At 39.0% G+C, this 19,026-nt stretch overlaps 1 protein-coding gene across 1 annotated transcript in view; it reads left to right on the top strand.

Annotated features, from left to right (window-relative positions):
- The window catches only part of Dmd (dystrophin), a 1,847,711-nt gene extending 1,830,826 nt beyond the window's left edge, over positions 1 to 16,885 (top strand). The window contains 3 exon segments of the mRNA XM_038316167.1: positions 244 to 336; positions 9,078 to 9,109; positions 14,276 to 16,885. Coding sequence (XP_038172095.1) covers positions 244 to 336; positions 9,078 to 9,109; positions 14,276 to 14,287 — 137 coding nt within the window. The 3' untranslated portion in view covers positions 14,288 to 16,885.
- Positions 16,886 to 19,026: the final 2,141 nt, after the last annotated feature.

Below are 19,026 nucleotides of genomic sequence, written 5' to 3' on the forward strand. Positions count from 1 at the left end.
GAATGAATACAAACAGTTTTCTTCTCTAAGCATAATAACATAGATAAATTTCCATGTGGATTTCCACACATTAAGGAAGTAGTTCCTAATTATCAAGTTTGAGGAGTTGCTTGAGGATTTGTGGTTGTTGTTATGAGCAAGCAAAATGAACTTGCAGTTGTCTGTAAAATGCTCCTGTGGCCCTTGCCTGTGTTTCCATTCGGCAGGAGTATGATAGCTATTCCTTGTTTCTCTTTCACTAAGGTGAGGAAGATCTTCTGAGTCCTCCCCAAGATACAAGCACAGGATTAGAGGAAGTGATGGAACAACTCAACAACTCCTTCCCTAGCTCAAGAGGTAAGGACCTAGAACTCCAAAGGAATCAGACTTCGCCATTCCCACCCATTCTAACTGATGTGTTTCTGTCCATTGAAAGCCAGCACATGCTGGCAGAATGCCAATTTTGTTTCATCGATGAAACTTTGTTCTCAGAATAGATTTCTGGCTTGGTGTATTTTGAGTTCAAATACCTGTGTGAATGAATTGTTTCTGGAAGGAAGAATTCCACCTTGTACAACATGGTTCACATGTTGGTCCGAAGAGCTAATTATGTGGGATCTTTGATTTAAGAGCAGTCACTATATGACTTTGCCAGATGATAAAATCAGTGTTCTATGGCGCCTTTGCCAGGGATGTAAGGCTACAGTGTAAGGGTAAGGCCTGGAAAATGCCTGAGAAGTGACAGTCATGGGGATTCTGGCTGGCGATCTGATGCCCTTTGTGTTTGAAAACTGAATCATACTCCCATCATTTCAATATAGAGATAATTAGCTCTCCATAGGGGAGTCCATCGGCTTTTTACTTCCTTGCAAAGAAAGGCATTCTTTTTCCTATCACATTGACCTTGTACAGTCTTGCACCCCCTACAAAAGCAGGACTTTAGGACACAAATGTTCCCCTGTGCCTGTATTAGCCGCAAATGGCTTACTTCATCCGAAGAGATATTTTACGGCTCTTGTTATGGCTTATTACCTGACACAGTCATTGAACCACCCCCCATCAGCCTGCAAAAACACAGTTAAGGTCACCCGTGAGCTGACAGAAAGAAAGCGCAGAGAAGCAGAAAGGAGAAAGAAGAAAGCCTTGTGGCCAGTGATTAGCACCCCTAATGGGCAGCCTAGGCAGGGAACAGTGGTGGAAAATCTGAGGGCTTTGTTTGTCTCAATAAGGGCAATAAGGAGGGTCTTTTGAGTAGTGTGTTTTCTCTATCTTCTTGTTCAGTGTCAGTTAACAATAGCCATTTCCTAGCTATTTGATGTGTGAGTGAACGTTGTGCAGTGCACATTAAAAGCAATAATGTTCTGGTAGAGCGTTGCTAAGGAACCATCAAGGAAGCTAATTTTAAATGTCTGTATCAGCCATCTTTTGACTGCTGAACACCACTGTTTGATTTTTAACGGATAAAACTCTTCCCTGTCTTCCACTAACCCCTTGCCCCATCCCCATCCTAACTCTATTAGGTATCTCCTCTTGTTTGATCTTCTCATTTAGAAAAGGAAGATTATATACCAGCTTGGGAGAAATACAAATGCCTTCGCCTTTGTCATCCTCACTTTGTTCTTCCAGATTTCACTAGTCCCTACTATGTAGCAGAGAAAGTGTTAGGAAGGCAAAGGAAGAACAAGTTCCTGGGTTTCCAAGAACTCATGGCTCAGTGGGAATGCAGTATTCCAAAGAAGTTCAGAACATGATGCATTAATACAGTTTCTGTATTGGACATATATTTCACAAGAATGAATCCTTGAAGCAGTCTGCTTGGGAGGAAGGAATTAGACTTTTGTAGAGGTTTCTTCTTCAAGGTAGTTAGATGCTTCGGGGCTGGAGGCATCTACAACACATTTCCTCACCCCTTCACCTTTTCCTAAAGATCATAGGCATGTGTTTAACCCCAGGTTCTTGAACTGGCAGCCCACTTACCTGCTCCGTGAGAGGCTAAGCGCTGTTCTATTAGTTAGCCTGGACATTTCTTCTACATCCAAGCCACAGGAATACAACAGAGAAGACACAACCACAAGACCCCTGGCCCAGGTCTGCTCTGATTAGCTTGAAAAGGAAATCCTTTGTTTGGCCAGCTGCACCCCACGTCTAGAGTCCTCGCAGGTAGACTATGTGGAAGACGCTTCCTGAGGCATGTAGAATATGCCTTTCCTACTGTCATATTTGCAGTTCACATGCCTAAAGCCAACATTTTCTAGTGTAGTTTGCTCTGCTTGTTTGGGACCCGGGGAAGCTCTGTTCAGCCTACCTGGGTCATGTTTTTAAATTAGCACTTTTGAAATAATATGGTCCCCTAAATGCTGATTTGAGTGCTCTAATATGGGAGAAAGGCCTTATCTCAAATCTGTCCCACTGGCTTGAAAAAAAATTAGCTCATTCTTGGAAGGCAAACAAAAGCCACTAAATTGTAAGAGAGTAAATGGCTAAATTCTCAGAGTATTTAAGTAGGTGTGTGTGTGTGTGTGTGTGTGTGTGTGTTATGAAATATATGGACCTAGGACCAGAGGCCAGAGACTGGTGTGTTCCTCTAACTCTTTGCATTTTCTTTTTTGAGACAGTTTTGCTTGCTGAAGCACACTCACAGTGTTAACTAGATGAGCTGAAGCCTCCTCCGGTCCACCTGTCTACCCTACTTCCCCTAGTAGTATGCTTATAGCTTTTTTATGGGTGCAAGGAACCCAAACTCAGGTCTTCATCCAGCAGGCCTTGCGCTCACTCAACTGTCTCTCCAGCCCTTTGGCTGCATTTTCTGTGATGCTATGATCCTAGTATTTTTTTTTGTTTGCTTCCTGCTAGTTTAAGCATTAATATAGGACCTATGTGGTTGGAATCGTTTATTTGTAACTAAAAGTATTTATAACTGGAAAAGCAGTGTATGTGAGTGTGTATGTGTGCATGTGTGTGCATATGTGTACACTTACGCTTGTGTTTGGTTTTGTGTGTAAATAGAAACAGCTGAATTAGGCAGAGACAGCATACCATTAGGTACATATGTTAGGTTGATATGAAGGAGTTCCTGATAATCTTAAATCTGAGAATTAAAGACTCCCCCAATGAAAAAGCTTCATAAGGTTATCCAAGCATCTTTGATACACTGAACAGTGGCCACCAGCCTAGTTTAATTATGTATTATGCATGTTTTCATTACAAACTAGGATACCAAAATAAAGTAGGCTGCTTACATGCTTTTATACACATACATAAATGCAGATACAACAGTTTCATTTATACTCACATGTACAAACAAATATCAGAAACAAAAATTTTGTTAAGCAATACATGTAATGTCTTCTGTTTCTGTTTAATTTGCTCAGGAATAAAATGTTGGTAACAATCTGCTAAATTGATTTTCTGATCCACTGTTAAAAGTTTTCTTATCTACCTTGTCTCAGATTTCCTTGTCCATTTATGTATCTTTCAAAAAATAATTTAAATTTTTTTTACCATACAAGTTTTTGCCAAGACTGAGCTAATGTCTTAGAGGACTTGATAGTCTTATTCTGATTCTTCTGTCCATGTTCCAAACATTGTATTTCCAGAAACAAGCGAAGATCTTGGTTGCTCCAGTTATTTCAGACAGCTGTTTCAGTAACTCAAAGCAGATGTCAGAGCCAGAGGTCTGACATTTAGTGGAAATGCGTTATTAAAAACCACCTCATGGTTTGCTTTACCCTGCTGGTTAATTTCCAACAGAGGAAAAGCTTTTTGTAGAAAGAAATTAAAATCGTCATAAATATAGAGAGTAAACAAATACAGTATGCTTTGGATTTAAATCTATGTTCCTGCCACACGTGTGCCTTAAACCTGGCCCTAATGGTGTCTCATCTTTAGCTTTCATTTTCAAAGTGCTTAGAAGCACAAAGAAGCTAGGTTCATTGTTCATAGCCATTCAGCAAGTTAAATTAGGCCTCTGATATTATCGCAATGGTTATCAACTGTTATCCAAATTAATAAAGAGAGCATGTTGCTCCACTTAGTCCTAAGCCATCTCTAGTTTGAATATTAGGCAATATAAACTGCAGCACACCCCAAGGCATGGGAGTGTGCACATTTAACTCTGTGATTTTTATCTTTCCTCATTAGTCTTTAGGTATAGTTAGTTGTTCATAATTGGGTGCTCAGTGGACAGTAGTCAATCTGACCTATTTATCTATGTATAATCTGACCCTCTTTAAGCATGGATAAACATTGAATTATAGCACGATACACACTATCTACGTTAAGACACTCACTGAATCTCCACCATTATTGCATAGAAACACTACATGAGAAGAACAAGCAATACATACGATTTAAGATTGAGCACTTTAAGCAATTTATGTCCATGTATCTCTGACCATTTAGTGGTCTACAAATATAGATTTCCATATACAAGTGTGCACATTAACGAAAGAAATGCTTATCTATTGATGTGGTGTTGGACTTTATTGGACTTCCTAAAATGAGGTGCTCCTTTAGACAGATTAACAAATAATATTGTACAAGACAAGCTTAGTGCTTGTCACGAAAGTAGTCCTCTTTGAGGATTTCTTCTACCTCTGAAATTTCTTCCTTATTGATCTATTCCACAGAATTTTATCGCTAACAGCCCATGGCATCTTTTTCTTTTTTATACCACTGATGCCTAAATAAGCTCACATATATTCTTCCAGATGCCCCCAGATCAAATAGCTTTGTCTGTAGGTGTGTCTTCTATCTATCTGATGATTTCATTGGATAATTAATAAAGAAACTGCCTGGCCCATCTGATAGACCGGCCCTTAGGTGGGTGGAGTAGACAGAACAGGAAGAAGGAAATGAGGTAGATGGCTCAGTCAGATGCCACGCCTCTCTTAAGTTAGTCAGACTGCCGTGCCTCTCCTCAAAGAGAAGCCAGATGCGATGAAGCTCCAGCCCAAGATGGACGTAAGCTAGAAACTTCCCCGTAAGGCACCACTTCGTGGTGCTACACAGATTATTAGATATGGGTTAATCAAGATGTGAGTAAGAGGCAGAAAATAATGGGCCAGGCAGTATTTAAAAGAATACATTTTGTGTGTTGTTATTCCAAGAGTGAGCCGGGCGGGACAAAAAGCAGGCCTGCCCGCCGAGCTCCACACTACATTTGTCAAGACTGCTATCTTTTAATATTCAGATCATCTTCCATGGCTCTTTTATGGAGGAGAAATATAAAAAAGAAAAACAAAGGCAAGCCTGAAAATGTAGCACATGCTTAATGAAAAGAAGGGCCTGGGTTCAGTCCCCAAGCATCAAATAAATAGATAGATGATATGTAGGGAGAGAGAGAGAGAGAGAGAGAGAGAGAGAGAGAGAGAGAGAGAGAGAGAGAGAGAGAGAGAGAGAGAGAGAGAGAATGAAAGTAAATAGCTCAGCAGTTAAGAGCATTGGTTTCTTTCTCAAAGAACCCAGGTTTGATTCCCAGCAGCCATATGGGGGCTCATGACCATCTCTAACTCCAGTTTCAGGGGAATCCTGTGCCCTCTTCTAGACTCCGTGAGCACCAGACAGGCATGTAGTACACAGGCATACATGCGGGGAAAATGCCCATGCACATAAAATAAAATATAATTTTCTTTAAATCAGGCCAAAGCATAATGTACTCCTACCTTCTGCAAGCACCGTTATTTCCTATACAAGCAACAAAGTTTATAGTAAATTATTCACTTATACTGGAGACCAATAAACTACAATTTTGGGGCCCAGGTTAGCCCCCTATTGTTTGTAGAAATGAAGGTTATTGGGACATAGCCACGCCCATTCATTTACATAGCGTCCATGGCTGCCCTAAAAGCAGCATAATTGTGACCAAATTGAATAGATGCTACAGTGACTGTGTGGCCTATATACCCTAAAGTGTTTACTGCCTTGTGCTTTGCAGAGAAAATTTGCTCAGCCCTGCCTTACACTTTTATTTTGTGTCCATTCAGACTCTTGTACACAGCCACAAGCCTCAGGGAGGATCAGCTTTCGACTCAGTAAAGCTGTGGAGATGAATTACTTTATGCATTTCTGTCTGTACACCAGAGAGCCTGTTTGTTCAGTATTTAAAGTATAGCCATTTGAATCACATTTGACTAGTAATAAAATAGAAACCCTAAAATGGTTATCATCCTTAAATCCTAACCGTTAGAATATTTTAAGTCACCAGTGACCTAAGAAAGCTGAAGGCAAAGGCACCTCGAAAACAATAATTTCTCCCCGTTCTTTCTCTGAAACCATGAGTTCTAGTCAGTAATCTCAAGTTCTTGTTGCCTCAGGAAACCAGACTTCTCCAGACGTGACCGAGCTCCTGATTTATAGCTAGGACCGCCCCGGCACACTTCCCTTTTCTCTTGATTCATTTCCTGATAACAACCACATTGTCAGATTATACCTTAACTGAAGAGCAAAGAAACTTTCTAAAGCACACATGCATGAAATAAAGTATGCAAGTGGACATTTGCACTTATTTACTGTTCAAGACCATGTTAAAATGTCCCAACCCTTTAGTTTGTATTTTGTCAATGAAGAACTATCTTTAGGACAGGAGAAAACACTGAACTTAGCTCTAGAGAAAGGCCCTTTTCTTTTGTAGATTATTTGTGAGCCTATGGGAAACCAAGTGACAAGAGATGATTTGGAGAGAAACTAGGGTTACATAAAATAGGACTTCTGAAAAGTACCCAGGACAGATCAAATACCAATTGCTGCATTATTTTCAGCAGTAGCCAGTTGACAGTCACCCGAGTGTGTCTCCATGTAGCATTAATAAAGATCTGTAATCGTGGTTATTCAAGAAATCACATTCTGAGTAGAAATCATACTTTTGTCACAACACTGTCCTTGCCGAAGTTAAAGGTAATCAAAGTTACAGGCCAGCACATAGTGTTAGCTCTTGGAATCCAACTTCTAAAGCAGCGGGTCTCAACCTGTGGGTCATGATCCCTTTGGGGTCACATATCAGATATATTTACATTACAATTCATTACAGTAGCAAAATTACAGTTATGAAGTAGCAACAAGATAGTTGTGCGGTTGGGGTCAGCACAACATGAGGAACTGTACTAAAAGGTCAGAGCATTAGGAAGGTTGAGGACCACTACTCTAAAGGATAGCACTCATACTCATAACACAGAAAAAGACCTTGTCCATGACCTCGCTGATACCATAATGTTCTAGTTGCTTCTCTGCTGCTGTGAGAAAACACTGACCAAAAGCACCTTGGGTGAGGAAAGGGTTCATTTCATCTTACACTTTAGTGTCTGTCATTAAGGGATGCCATCACAGAAATCTGGAGGCAGGAACTGAAACAGAAACCATGGGGGAACACTGCTCAATGGCTTTCTACCAAGCTCACGTTCATCTGCTATTGTTTCTTATACACCTCAGGCTCACCTGCCTTGGGATGGTACCACCCACAGTGAGCTGGGCCCACCTACATTAGTTATCAATCAATAAAATGCCCCCATAAACCTGCTGGCAAGCCAGTCTTATTGGAGATTCCTTTTCCATGGTATTTCAGGTTGACAATCAAGACTGATTCAGTTTCAGCAGCATTGACAAAACACCAGTAGCATCCACGTATAATACAAAAGACTAAGGACAGAGTGGTGGCTGAGATGTGGGCCCTCTCCTTCATAAGCCCACAGCCTTATAAAAGAGAATTAATTCTGCCAATGAACAATAGAGCTCTGAACTAAAAGGATTCTTTTTAAAGTTTTTGAAAGAAATCTTGTCAAAGAGTCCAAAAGAAAGAGTAATCCATAGTAGGTTTATTTGAGCCACAAAGTATGAAATGATGGTCACCTCCCCTTCCTATCTTCTGTGTGAGTTTGCTTCTGGTAACACACACTGCTGTACACTTTCTTCCTCTTGCCCCTGGCTTGAGGAAGAGCATGAATGAATAGTTTTACATGATCAAATCCCAAATAATCTCTAACACCCCTCCCTTAGTCAAATTCAGAAGGAAAAAAAGAAGGAAAAGAAGGAGGGAGTGAAGAAATGTCACATCTTATACATACATCACAAGTTTGAATCCTCAAATATGAGTTATAAAAGGTCCCCTTTGCAGCTCTGTATCTTCATTCTAGAGTAGTGTTTCCAGGATCGTTTTTGGAGACACCAAGCATGGAGAGTTGGAGAGAACGGTAATGTTAGATAGGATCTTTCTCAGCTATTGGTTTTATTTCCTCAAAATGTGGAAATTTCATGTGAGCATGTATGAAGAACTGTCCCATAGCTAAAATCAAAAGCCACTGGGCTTTTGAACATCCTGGAGACATAAAATGCCATATCCAATTATGAACATTATCATAGAATAGTTTCTTAACAGAATATCTTTTCAAAATAGTAGGCTTAATTGTATGCATGAGGTGCGATAAAACAAGTACAGTCTTTAGCCATTGATTCTAAATGTTCCTGATACTTGTTGAATTATGAGGAAGAGGGTGAACGCTCGTTTTCAGATCTTATTCTGTTGTTTGTCCATTAGTGAGACTTACCCCTTTCTCTCATCTTTTCTTTTTATTCCTCACCACCCACTCCCGTCACAGACTTGCTCAGCTTCAAGGATCTAGAACAAATAATTCCTAAGAGGACAGAGTCCATGTCCTCTGTGGGGCTCTGCTTTGACACACAAACAATTTTTGATGTTTTAATGCATTGATTGTCAAGTCAAATGTGAAGAGATTATGAGATTGGTGAATACCAAGCGTGGGATTCTATTACAGTCACCCTTGTAAACAATGCCTCCATTTGTCAAATTTCTATTCTGTGTGATTTTCCTCCAGTTTAATGCGTGAAATTGATGGATACTATAAATCATGTCTTTGGGGTCTTGTTATGTGTTTACACTGACTTTAAGTGTACGCAAAGGTTATTTGATTAGATGTGTTTGTGGAATTTTTGTTTCTGTTTCTTTTTTTCCTAGAAGGGAATAAATGAATTGTCACCTCAATATCTGTTAGGTAAAAGAAGCAAATTGGAATGAAACTGTATATTTATGCGTGTTTTATTTTTCCTTTCTGATATCTCTGCCTCTTCCTTTCTCTCTATTATTAAAGGAAGAAATGCCCCTGGAAAGCCAATGAGAGAGGTCAGTGAGACTTGGGCTCACAGCCATGGCTTCTGTCTGTCTCATCCTGCTTTCTGTGTCTGGCCTTTGTGTAAGAACTGTGTGTGTGCACGCGCATGTGTGTATTATACTTTCTGTCATCATCTGAAGATGGGTGTCGCCTCTCCACTTGCAGCTCATGTGGAGCCTTCCACAAATGTTCATTGTCGTTGTCATCTTCACGACAACAGCAAGGGTTGGGAGTCTCTGAAACATAGCACCTTTCTAGTCCTGAGGTTGGAACTCTGCGGTTCATATCTGATGCCATCTGCAACACAGAGTCTTCAAAATAAGTTTTACCTTGAACATGGTTGATGAGTCATAAAGCTTCCTTCCACTTCCAGGACCTGAGCATTTTCTGCCCGAGTCTTTGGTTTTTATTTTTCTGAGGTGACCTCCTTTTATTTATTTATTTATTTATTTATTTATTTATTTATGGTGTGATTTTTTTTTCTTCTTTCCCTCGTTCCTACACTCCTTCATTTCCATTTTAGCTAAGTTTATTTTCCAGCATGTATTGTGTGCCAAGCACTGTTGTAGGCATTTACCATTTATTTTTGCGTCACATAATCTTCATGACAAACATGAAGGTAGGTACTCTTCTGAACTCTATTTTTTCACACTTAAGGTAACTGAATCAAGGGGTGGGGAAGTGAAGTGTCCAGGGTGGCAGAGCCAAGGATGGAGTCCAGGAAGCCTGACTTGAGTGCCACATTTGTTGTCCTAGTAGTTGAAAGGCTTCCATCGTCTCAACATGTCCTTTAGAAGACTCTTTGTGTTTGTCATTTGGAACCAAACAGAAAAGTAACCTATTAGGGTTAAAAAAAATGAATGTTAGGGTTTTGATGTGTTTTTTAAATACCCTTTTAAGGACTGGAATTAGTAGGTACAGCATTAACACTGAATACACTTTGGGTTTTTGATGATGAAAGCTGCTTCTTCATTACCTGAAAATTGACTTACCTACTCAAGTGACTGTTGGGTGACCAAGTGCTAAGTGTCAGCCCAAGTGGAATAAGATTGCCCTGCCCAAGAGCTTTATATGGAGGAAGGGGGCAGGCAAGCTCTCCCAAGAGATGCCGCTGCTATAGGCTGGTATGTGGCACTGGTATATGCTGATCTGAGAGATAAGCTGGAGACTTAGAATGTTCTTAGATATGAGCTGCATCCTTAGCACAGAAAGAATGCTTGTCTAAGTGGCCACTGATACATTTAAACGTAAGTAGTCACAGGGCTGGAGAGATGACTCAGTAGTGAAATATACATATTGCTCTTGTAGAGCACCTGCATTCAATTCTCAGTACCCATGCTGGGAGACTCACAACCACATGTAACTCCACCTCCAAGGAACCCAATGGTCCTCCGTGCACATATGCACAACCCCCCTCACAAGTACACACAGTTGAAAACAGTAGAAAATAATATAAAGCATGTTTAAAACCTAAGTAGTTATAATAAAAATTCTGCCAAGACCCTGCTATGCAATTATCCTGCTATGCAATTATAATAAATGTAATGATTCTTGAGGTGTCTACATTGATGTCCCTGAAAAGGATGGAAGTTCTAGGGAGGGAACACTAGCCTAGAGGAGAAACTAAGAAAACTTGAATCAGTGATGAATTGAGTGCTCCTGACTCACGTTCTTACTGTGTGAGACTTTTTGGCTGATTCTAATGGTAAGTGCCCACCTTAAAATTTCACATTTTTTGTGCACAAGAAAATTTTGAGATCCTTGAACATGTTTTATTCGTGAATAAATATTTTTACAGTCCCGCAGACTGAATTGAATCAGTGACTACTACTTGAGAGTCCCATTAGTCAGATAAGTTCCCAGACATCACAGAGTCACAACCATAATGATGTTGATATGGCTATGAAAATACCCTGAACTCACACTTGGCCAATTTTTTTTAGAGATGAAATTATGGAGGGGAAAAAGATAAGCCTATTTTGCCACAGTATTCTGGCTTTGCTTTGGCCAGTTGAATGCTAACCATTTGTTTGGGAATTGAATTTAAAAAAAAAAATAGAGTGCCAGATTGCTATTGAGGTCTTGGATCTTTGCCAGAAAGTCTCGATTCCAATCACTGTGGAAAACAACTCCCTTAGGCAGTCGTGGCATGTGAGACTAAATGTGGTGCGATGAGTGCCAACTTGGAAAAACATAAAACTATCCTAATGTTCAGCTCATGGTGCTTTTGTGTTCAATAATCCTCGCTTAATAATGGATTAAATTGATACTTTCTATAGATACATTTTTGTCAAGTTGTGCCCAAAGCCCATTGCTGTTCCTTGAATTCTAGCTACTTTTTGAACTCTTGTGTTTATAGTATAATATTTGAATAATATTTTTAGATTTTTGTCATGTAAAGTTGATGACCTCACTAATGCTCTTCCTTACACAAAAGGATAATAGAACCATGATGCATACAAATCTGTTTCCTCTATCCCCATTTTATCCCTCCAATGAATGAAAGTTTTGGGGAGTTGTATTTTATCAAAAATAATGATCTTGGTTTTATTTTGTTTGTTTTCTATATCCAATACAAGCTTCCATAAAAATAGAATCATTATCCTGGTAAAATGGGTATTTATAAATTATATTACCCAATATGTATTACCAAACATATGATGTAAATATAGCAAGCCACCTATAAAAGTTTTATTTTATATAGCATAAGAATGATCATAAAGTCTCTTACTAACACTAAACAGTCTAAACAGATTAATACCATCAACATTTATGATAATGTGTGTAGTATATTAACAATAATGAGCCTCTCTTTCTGCTGACAATGTTTGAAATAACAGAAACCCACTAGAACTAGTATTTAAGGATAGTCAAGTGTTTTTTCAGGTAGTAACCAAACACCATTTTAAATACTAGAAGTACCCCTTAGGAATGATTTCTATTAGTACATTAATTTATTTTACTTTCTTTTGAACTGTAGTATATAACGCCTAGCCAGCAGTCTTAAAAGGTTAGTTTTGATTTTTCCATAAATTAATAAGAAAAGCCAAGGTATACCCTTCTCCGTTTATATTTTAAAATATATTATCTATCTATTAGATAGTAAATATCCTGGGGTCAGATATGTGTCATAAGATACAGTTGGAATTATATTCACTGCCAGGTTTTAAGGATATTTTACTGGCTTTGTTAAGATTGCTAATAATTCAAAAATTACATTTACTCCATCGACTTTGAAGTGTGTGAATAATTGTGAAGATGCCCCAAGGATGCTGTGCAGTGAAAAGTAGACGTAGGGGACTCCCTCCAACCTATGGCTTTCACTTGTATATTTGCATTCTGAGATCCACAGAATAACAAGGGGCTCCACTAAGTCTTCCTGAGCTTGTGTTCTTATTTTACATTTGTTGGTTTTTTGTTAAACACAGGATTTCATTGTGTAACCCACATTGGCCTTGAATTTGACATCCTCTTCCTTGTGTACTGGGATCATAGACATGCACTAGTATACCTGGCTTTCCTATGTTATTATATAATATATATTCTAATATACATATGAGAACAGAAAGTGAAAGATGAGTCCAGGTTTATTTTTACTACCAGATCATTGGCCAACTTTATGAATAGTACATATGATCTGTTAAACGTTTTTGTATTTGAAGTCTCAAACAAAATCCAAAGTAATTTTTTAAGCATAATAAGCTCTCAGTTAAAAAATTCTCTGCACAAATAAAACTCAGAGAGATTTATAAACTTACCCACCTTGATATAAATACCTGAATGACATTAAATATTTACTAAATCTCGAATCGATCTGGTGCCATCACTGTATAAGTACTTGCCCATGAATCCACTTCTAATTCTCCCATATTTTGTTTTAAAAAGGTATGTCTCTATTGGAATAAATATAACAGAATACATGCTCTGTTCTATCTTTGACTTTTATTGGGATTTTAGCAATTCTGAGACTCTGTTAAGTTGATACATGATAAGGTAGTAATGGCCTAATAAAGCATCTCATTTCCAAAGACAGTACGTGAAAAAGAGAATGACTTACCAAGGTTGAAAAACTAAAATTAGACTCATAAAATATAAAAGAGAGAGAGAGAGAGCTGTAAAGTATATCTCAGATTATCTTATTCTAGATGTTAGTTTTGCTAGAGTACCCACAGACATTATGCTCTTGATTCCATGTTGGGGGATTAATGCCAGGTCATGCCACATTGTTATGAAAAGGCTATTTTGATAGTTAACCCTCATTTAGTGGGCAAGCAAAGATGGATTCTCAGGATCCCCAAATCTTTGCACTACACATAGGTCATATTATAATGAGGCTGCAGAGTAATTTGGAATGGAAAGTGGTTTTTGTTCTGAGGCTTTCTAATTCAAATGTGAATGGTGCACAAAAAGGTCAAATCAAGAGTTTATTTTTCAACCAAAGTTAAAGCGGAAAGAAAATGGTCTTAACCACTATAGCATGGCTATTCTTCACAGCTTGAAGTAGCCAGTAAATGAAGATTTTGTGTGGTTGACAGGGTGCCCATGATGGTAACGGTGAAGGTAGTAGGGGAAGTGGTAGTGGTATGATAGTAAAAATGTAGTATATACAGCAGAATAAATATAACTATAGTAAATACAACAAAGTGAGAAAGAAAACATTACAAAATGTTGTCTGGCCGGGCGGTGGTGGCGCACACCTTTAATCCCAGCACTCGGGAGGCAGAGGCAGGTAGATCTCTGTGAGTTCGAGACCAGCCTGGTCTACAAGAGCTAGTTCCAGGACAGGCTCTAGAAACTACAGGGAAACTCTGTCTCGAAAAACCAAAGAAAAAAAATGTTGTCTGTAGTAAGAGCCTTGTGCTTGTCTATTTGTCTATGAAGTTTCTTTGAGATGAGTTAGGATGTTGAAATTGGGAAGTTAAATGCAATGCTTCACATTTTTTTCATCAAATGACACTAGTAGGCTGATTCAGCATTAAGCTGTTACTAACATGTAATGCTTCATTAACAAGGCTTTGCTTCTTCCTGAACATGGGTGGACAGTGGAACTGTGTGTGTAACTTCAATGCAGCCTCTGTGCTGTCTTTATCCTGAAATGGGAATGATTCCCCATAATGGCAATCAGGGGAACAAGACCTGAGCCCTCTGTAAAGTCCTTCTTTCTCTTTGTTTTTCAGGACACAATGTAGGGAGCCTTTTCCACATGGCAGATGATTTGGGCAGAGCGATGGAGTCCTTAGTTTCAGTCATGACAGATGAAGAAGGAGCAGAATAAATGTTTTACAACTCCTGATTCCCGCATGGTTTTTATAATATTCGTACAACAAAGAGGATTAGACAGTAAGAGTTTACAAGAAATAAAATCTATATTTTTGTGAAGGGTAGTGGTACTATACTGTAGATTTCAGTAGTTTCTAAGTCTGTTATTGTTTTGTTAACAATGGCAGGTTTTACACGTCTATGCAATTGTACAAAAAAGTTAAAAGAAAACTACATGTAAAATCTTGATAGCTAAATAACTTGCCATTTCTTTATATGGAACGCATTTTGGGTTGTTTAAAAATTTATAACAGTTATAAAGAAAGATTGTAAACTAAAGTGTACTTTATAAAAAAATGTTGTTTATAAAACCCCTAAACACACACACACACGCACACACATGCACACACACACACACACACACACACACACACACACAATGAGGCAGCACATTGTTTTGCATTATTTTAGCGTGGTATTCATATGGAATTCATGATTTCTTTTCTTGCATATTAAAGATAGGATTTCCTCTAACACCACCAAATGACTGCTTCATATTGCTCTTTTGAGAATTGTTGACTGAGTGGGGCTGGCTATGGGCTTTCATTTTATACATCTATATGTCTACAAGTATAAAAAATACTATAGGTGTATAGATAAATAGATATGAAATTTCTTCTTCAAATGTTCTTGCTACTTCCTAACAGAAATAAATTGCTTCTAGTCATCTGGGTTTATCTGCTTGGGCAAGAGTGAATTTTCCCTGGAGCCTGAAGCCTGTAGAACACTACCATACTAGAATATTGTCTAAGGCTCCAGATGTATCTAGTTTTAAACTTTTCACTGACAACTAGAGCTTCGATTTTTTTTCAGGAACATGTGAATGAATACACAGGACTCACTGTATCAGAGTAATCTGTTGGTTGATATATTCAGCTTCCTGCTGCTGGCTATGCCATGGTTTATATTTAACGATGTTTCTGCAAAAGAGCATCAGAAGGCATTTTTCGCTCCTGGACAATAGGAGGAAGATGGTAGGGGCTGAGGGTTGTGACTCCCCAGTCAATCCCGATGAGGGAGCAGCTACTCTGTAAAAGAGTGGGATGAATGTTCGCCACTCTACATACAAACATCTCTATAACCACAACAAAATTGTTCTGCCCTCTTCTTACACTCAAACTGAAGTGGGCAGTGTTGTTGTTGTTGTTGTTGCTGTTGCTGTTGCTGTTGCTGTTGCTGTTGTTGATTTTTTAGATTTTAGATTTTGTTTTTTCATTGTGATGAGGTTTTTTTTAATGCTGCAAGACTTAAGATTAGTGGTAAGAAAGTAACCCAATCACATGGTGACCCTGGTGAATGTCAATCCAGAAGTCCATGAACTGCATTTGTCTCCCTTGCTTTGGTTTCCCTGCAAGTAATTCCATACAGGACTGTGAGTGGGAAGGCACAAGTTGACAGTTTCAAGAACAAAAGCCTCTCTGAACCCTCTGGTAAATCTGACAGGCTAAATTTAAAAAAAAAAAAAAAGCAGATCATTGAAAAAAGAGGAGAAAAAGTGAAGGTGAAAGCTAAGGACTGGTAGGAAAAGCTTTCCTCCCTCTTTCACGCCATTGTATTACTACAGCATTTACAAATCATCCTTTGACTAGAAATCACTGTCCTATTATTTTGCAAATCTGTTACCTCTAACTTTCAGTGTAATTAACTTTTAGAGAGTGGATTTTGTACATTATTAATTGTAATTAACATCAAACACAGCTTCTCATGCTATTTCTACCTCACTTTGCTTTTGGGGTGTTCCTGGTAATTGTGCACACATAATTTTGAAGTGTTCCTGGTAATTGTGCACACATAATTTCACAGCTTCACCAATTGTCTGTTGTGTGGACGCCATTCTCTCTTTTTCTTTTATAATTTCCAAAAGAAAACCCAAAGCTCTAAGGTAAAAAACAATTGAGATTTGGTTTTAGTCTTGCATTATTTTTCTCTTTTATGTGATGCCGGACATTTTCTTTCCCCAAGGGTTTAACTAAGATTTAAAACAAGGGGTTACTTTCCATCCTACTAAGAAGTTTTAAGTTTCATTCTGAAATCAGAGGTAGATAGAGTGCATCAATTTGTTTTAATCTTTTTTGTTTTATCTTTTAGATATTAGTTCTGGAGTGAATCTATCAAAATATTTGAACAAAAACTGAGAGCTTTATTGCTGAGTTTAAGCATAATTTGGACATCATTTCATGTTCTTTATAACCATCAAGTACTAAAGTGTAAATCATAATCAATGTAACTGAAGCATAAACATCACATGGCATGTATCACCATTGTTTCCAGGTACTGGATTCTTACTTGAGTATCATAATATATTGTGTTTTAACACCAACACTGTAACATTTACTAATTATTTTTTTAAACTTCAGTTTTACTTCATTTTCACAACATATCAGACTTCACCAAATATATGCCTTACTATTGTATTATAGTACTGCTTTACTGTGTATCTCAATAAAGCACGCAGTTATGTTTCAAAACCTGTTGTTTGGACTGTAGTGGATTGATTTTTCTTTTTACTTCAATTCTCTTTCTGTACTTTTTGTCTTCTGAGGTGGGGAGAATCTCATGGTGCTACCTGGGCTGGACGTGAACTCATGGGTTAATGATCCATCCTGCCTTAGCTACTGAGATTGCTGGGATTACAAGCTCACACCCTGGTTTATTTGACTTTTTTTTCCTTATGTTATTTAAATAACTTTTTTTCATTAATTTTGCATACAGACCACAAGTTTCCCCTCCTTCCTCTCCTCCCACTCCCCCTTCCCCCAACTCCCATCTATTCCCCTCCCCATCTACTCCTCCTCCATTTCCTTTCAGAGAAGGGCTGGGCTCCCATGGGCTGGAACAAAGCCTGGCAAATCAAGTTGAGGCAGGACCAAGCTTCTCCCCTTGAGTCAAGGCTGGGCAAGGAAATCCAGCATGGGAAAGAAGTCCCCAAAAGCCAGCTAAGTGCCAGGGACAGGTTCTGATTGATCTCACTGCTGGGAGCCTTAAAGACAGACCAAGCTACACAACTGTCCACACACATGCAGAGGGCCTAGGTCAGTCCCATGCCGGCTTCCTAATTGTTGGTCCAGAGTTCATGAACTACCATGAGATTTATTTTATTTCTAAACATGTAGCACATCAATGTGTTTGAAAACTTAAGGCTATTTACATACTATGTGATATATACTACACCCACATGAGATAAATAGAATGTACCTTTAGCTACATAGCTATATGTCAGCTACATACATGTGTGTCAGAAACTATTTGGGGGTGGAAGGGAGAGGACAAATAAGTGAAGGTAGTGAGAAGGGCTTTGAGCAGAGTACAATGATTATGTATGACAGGGCCTTAACTAGGGTTTCTATTGCTGACAGGGTCTCTCTGTAGCTTTGGAGCCTGTACTGGAACTAGCTCTCATTGACCAAGCTGGCCTCGAACTCACAGACGTCTGCCTGCCTCTGCCTCCCAAGTGCTGGGTTTAAAGGCATGAGCCACCATCGCCCAGCCCACAGCAACTCTTATAAAGGAAAATATATAATTAGGGTGGCTTACATTTTTCAGAGGTTTAGTCCATTATCATCATCATGAAGCATGGCTGCATGCAGGCAGGTGTGGTGCTGGAGAAGGAGCTGAGAGTTCTACATCTTGACAAAGGCAATAGGAAGTCAACTGTATCACTGGGCATATATGAGACCTCAAAGCCTGCCTTCACACCTATAACAAAGCCACAGCTCCTAATAGAGCCACTTCCTATGAGTTTATGGGGGCAATAGCATTCAAATGACTACAGGCAGTATCATAATGAAAGCCATTATTTTATACACTAAAAAGGAGCCATTAAAAATAAGTTAAAACTCCAGGCAGAGTGATGCAGCTCTCAAACAGCAGAGGCAAGTGGATTACCTGAACATTAACTCCAGGCAAATCTATGCAAGGAGTCTCAGGCCAGCCAAGACTACAAAGTGAGATCCTGTCTCAAGAAAAAAAAATTCAAACTACTAACACAAACATTTTTTTGTCTGTGGTGTGTGTGTGTGCACGTGTGTGTGTGCGCGAGTGTGTGTATGTGTGCGAGCGTGTGTGTGCACGCCCTTGATGTATGTGCTGTGTGTTAATTTGAGTGTGCAGGTGCCATGGTGCATGTGCGATTGCCCAAGGACAACGTGTCTCTGTCCTCATCTTTCACATCTTTCACGTTATATGAAACAGGGTCTCTTTGCTTTTCACCACTTCAGATGCCAGGCAGGGTGGCCTGCAAGCATCTAGGGGCTGTCCTGCTGCAACCTTCTCTCTCACCGTAAGGAAATTGACATTACACATACGGAGTGCCTACGTCAGGCTTTCATGTGGTCTGGATTAGGTAACCATACTTGCACGGCAGGCACTTTATGAACTGCGGCGCCCCCTCTCCCCCTTGAAATATTTCCATTTCAGTTTGGAAAACCTGTTCTCATTCCCTTCAAAGCTGTAAATATTCTGCTTTGTGTAAACTATTTATTCAGGGTGTTCTTGGGGCAAATGTAGGTTGTCAGTCTTTGCCATTGAAAGTGACAAACAATATTACATCTCCTTAAATTATAACCAGTACTAAACCAGCTTGGAATTTGTCCCTTGCTCAAGAGAATTT

This window comes from Arvicola amphibius, chromosome X (assembly GCF_903992535.2).
Source record: "Arvicola amphibius chromosome X, mArvAmp1.2, whole genome shotgun sequence".
Classification (NCBI taxonomy): domain Eukaryota; kingdom Metazoa; phylum Chordata; class Mammalia; order Rodentia; family Cricetidae; genus Arvicola; species Arvicola amphibius.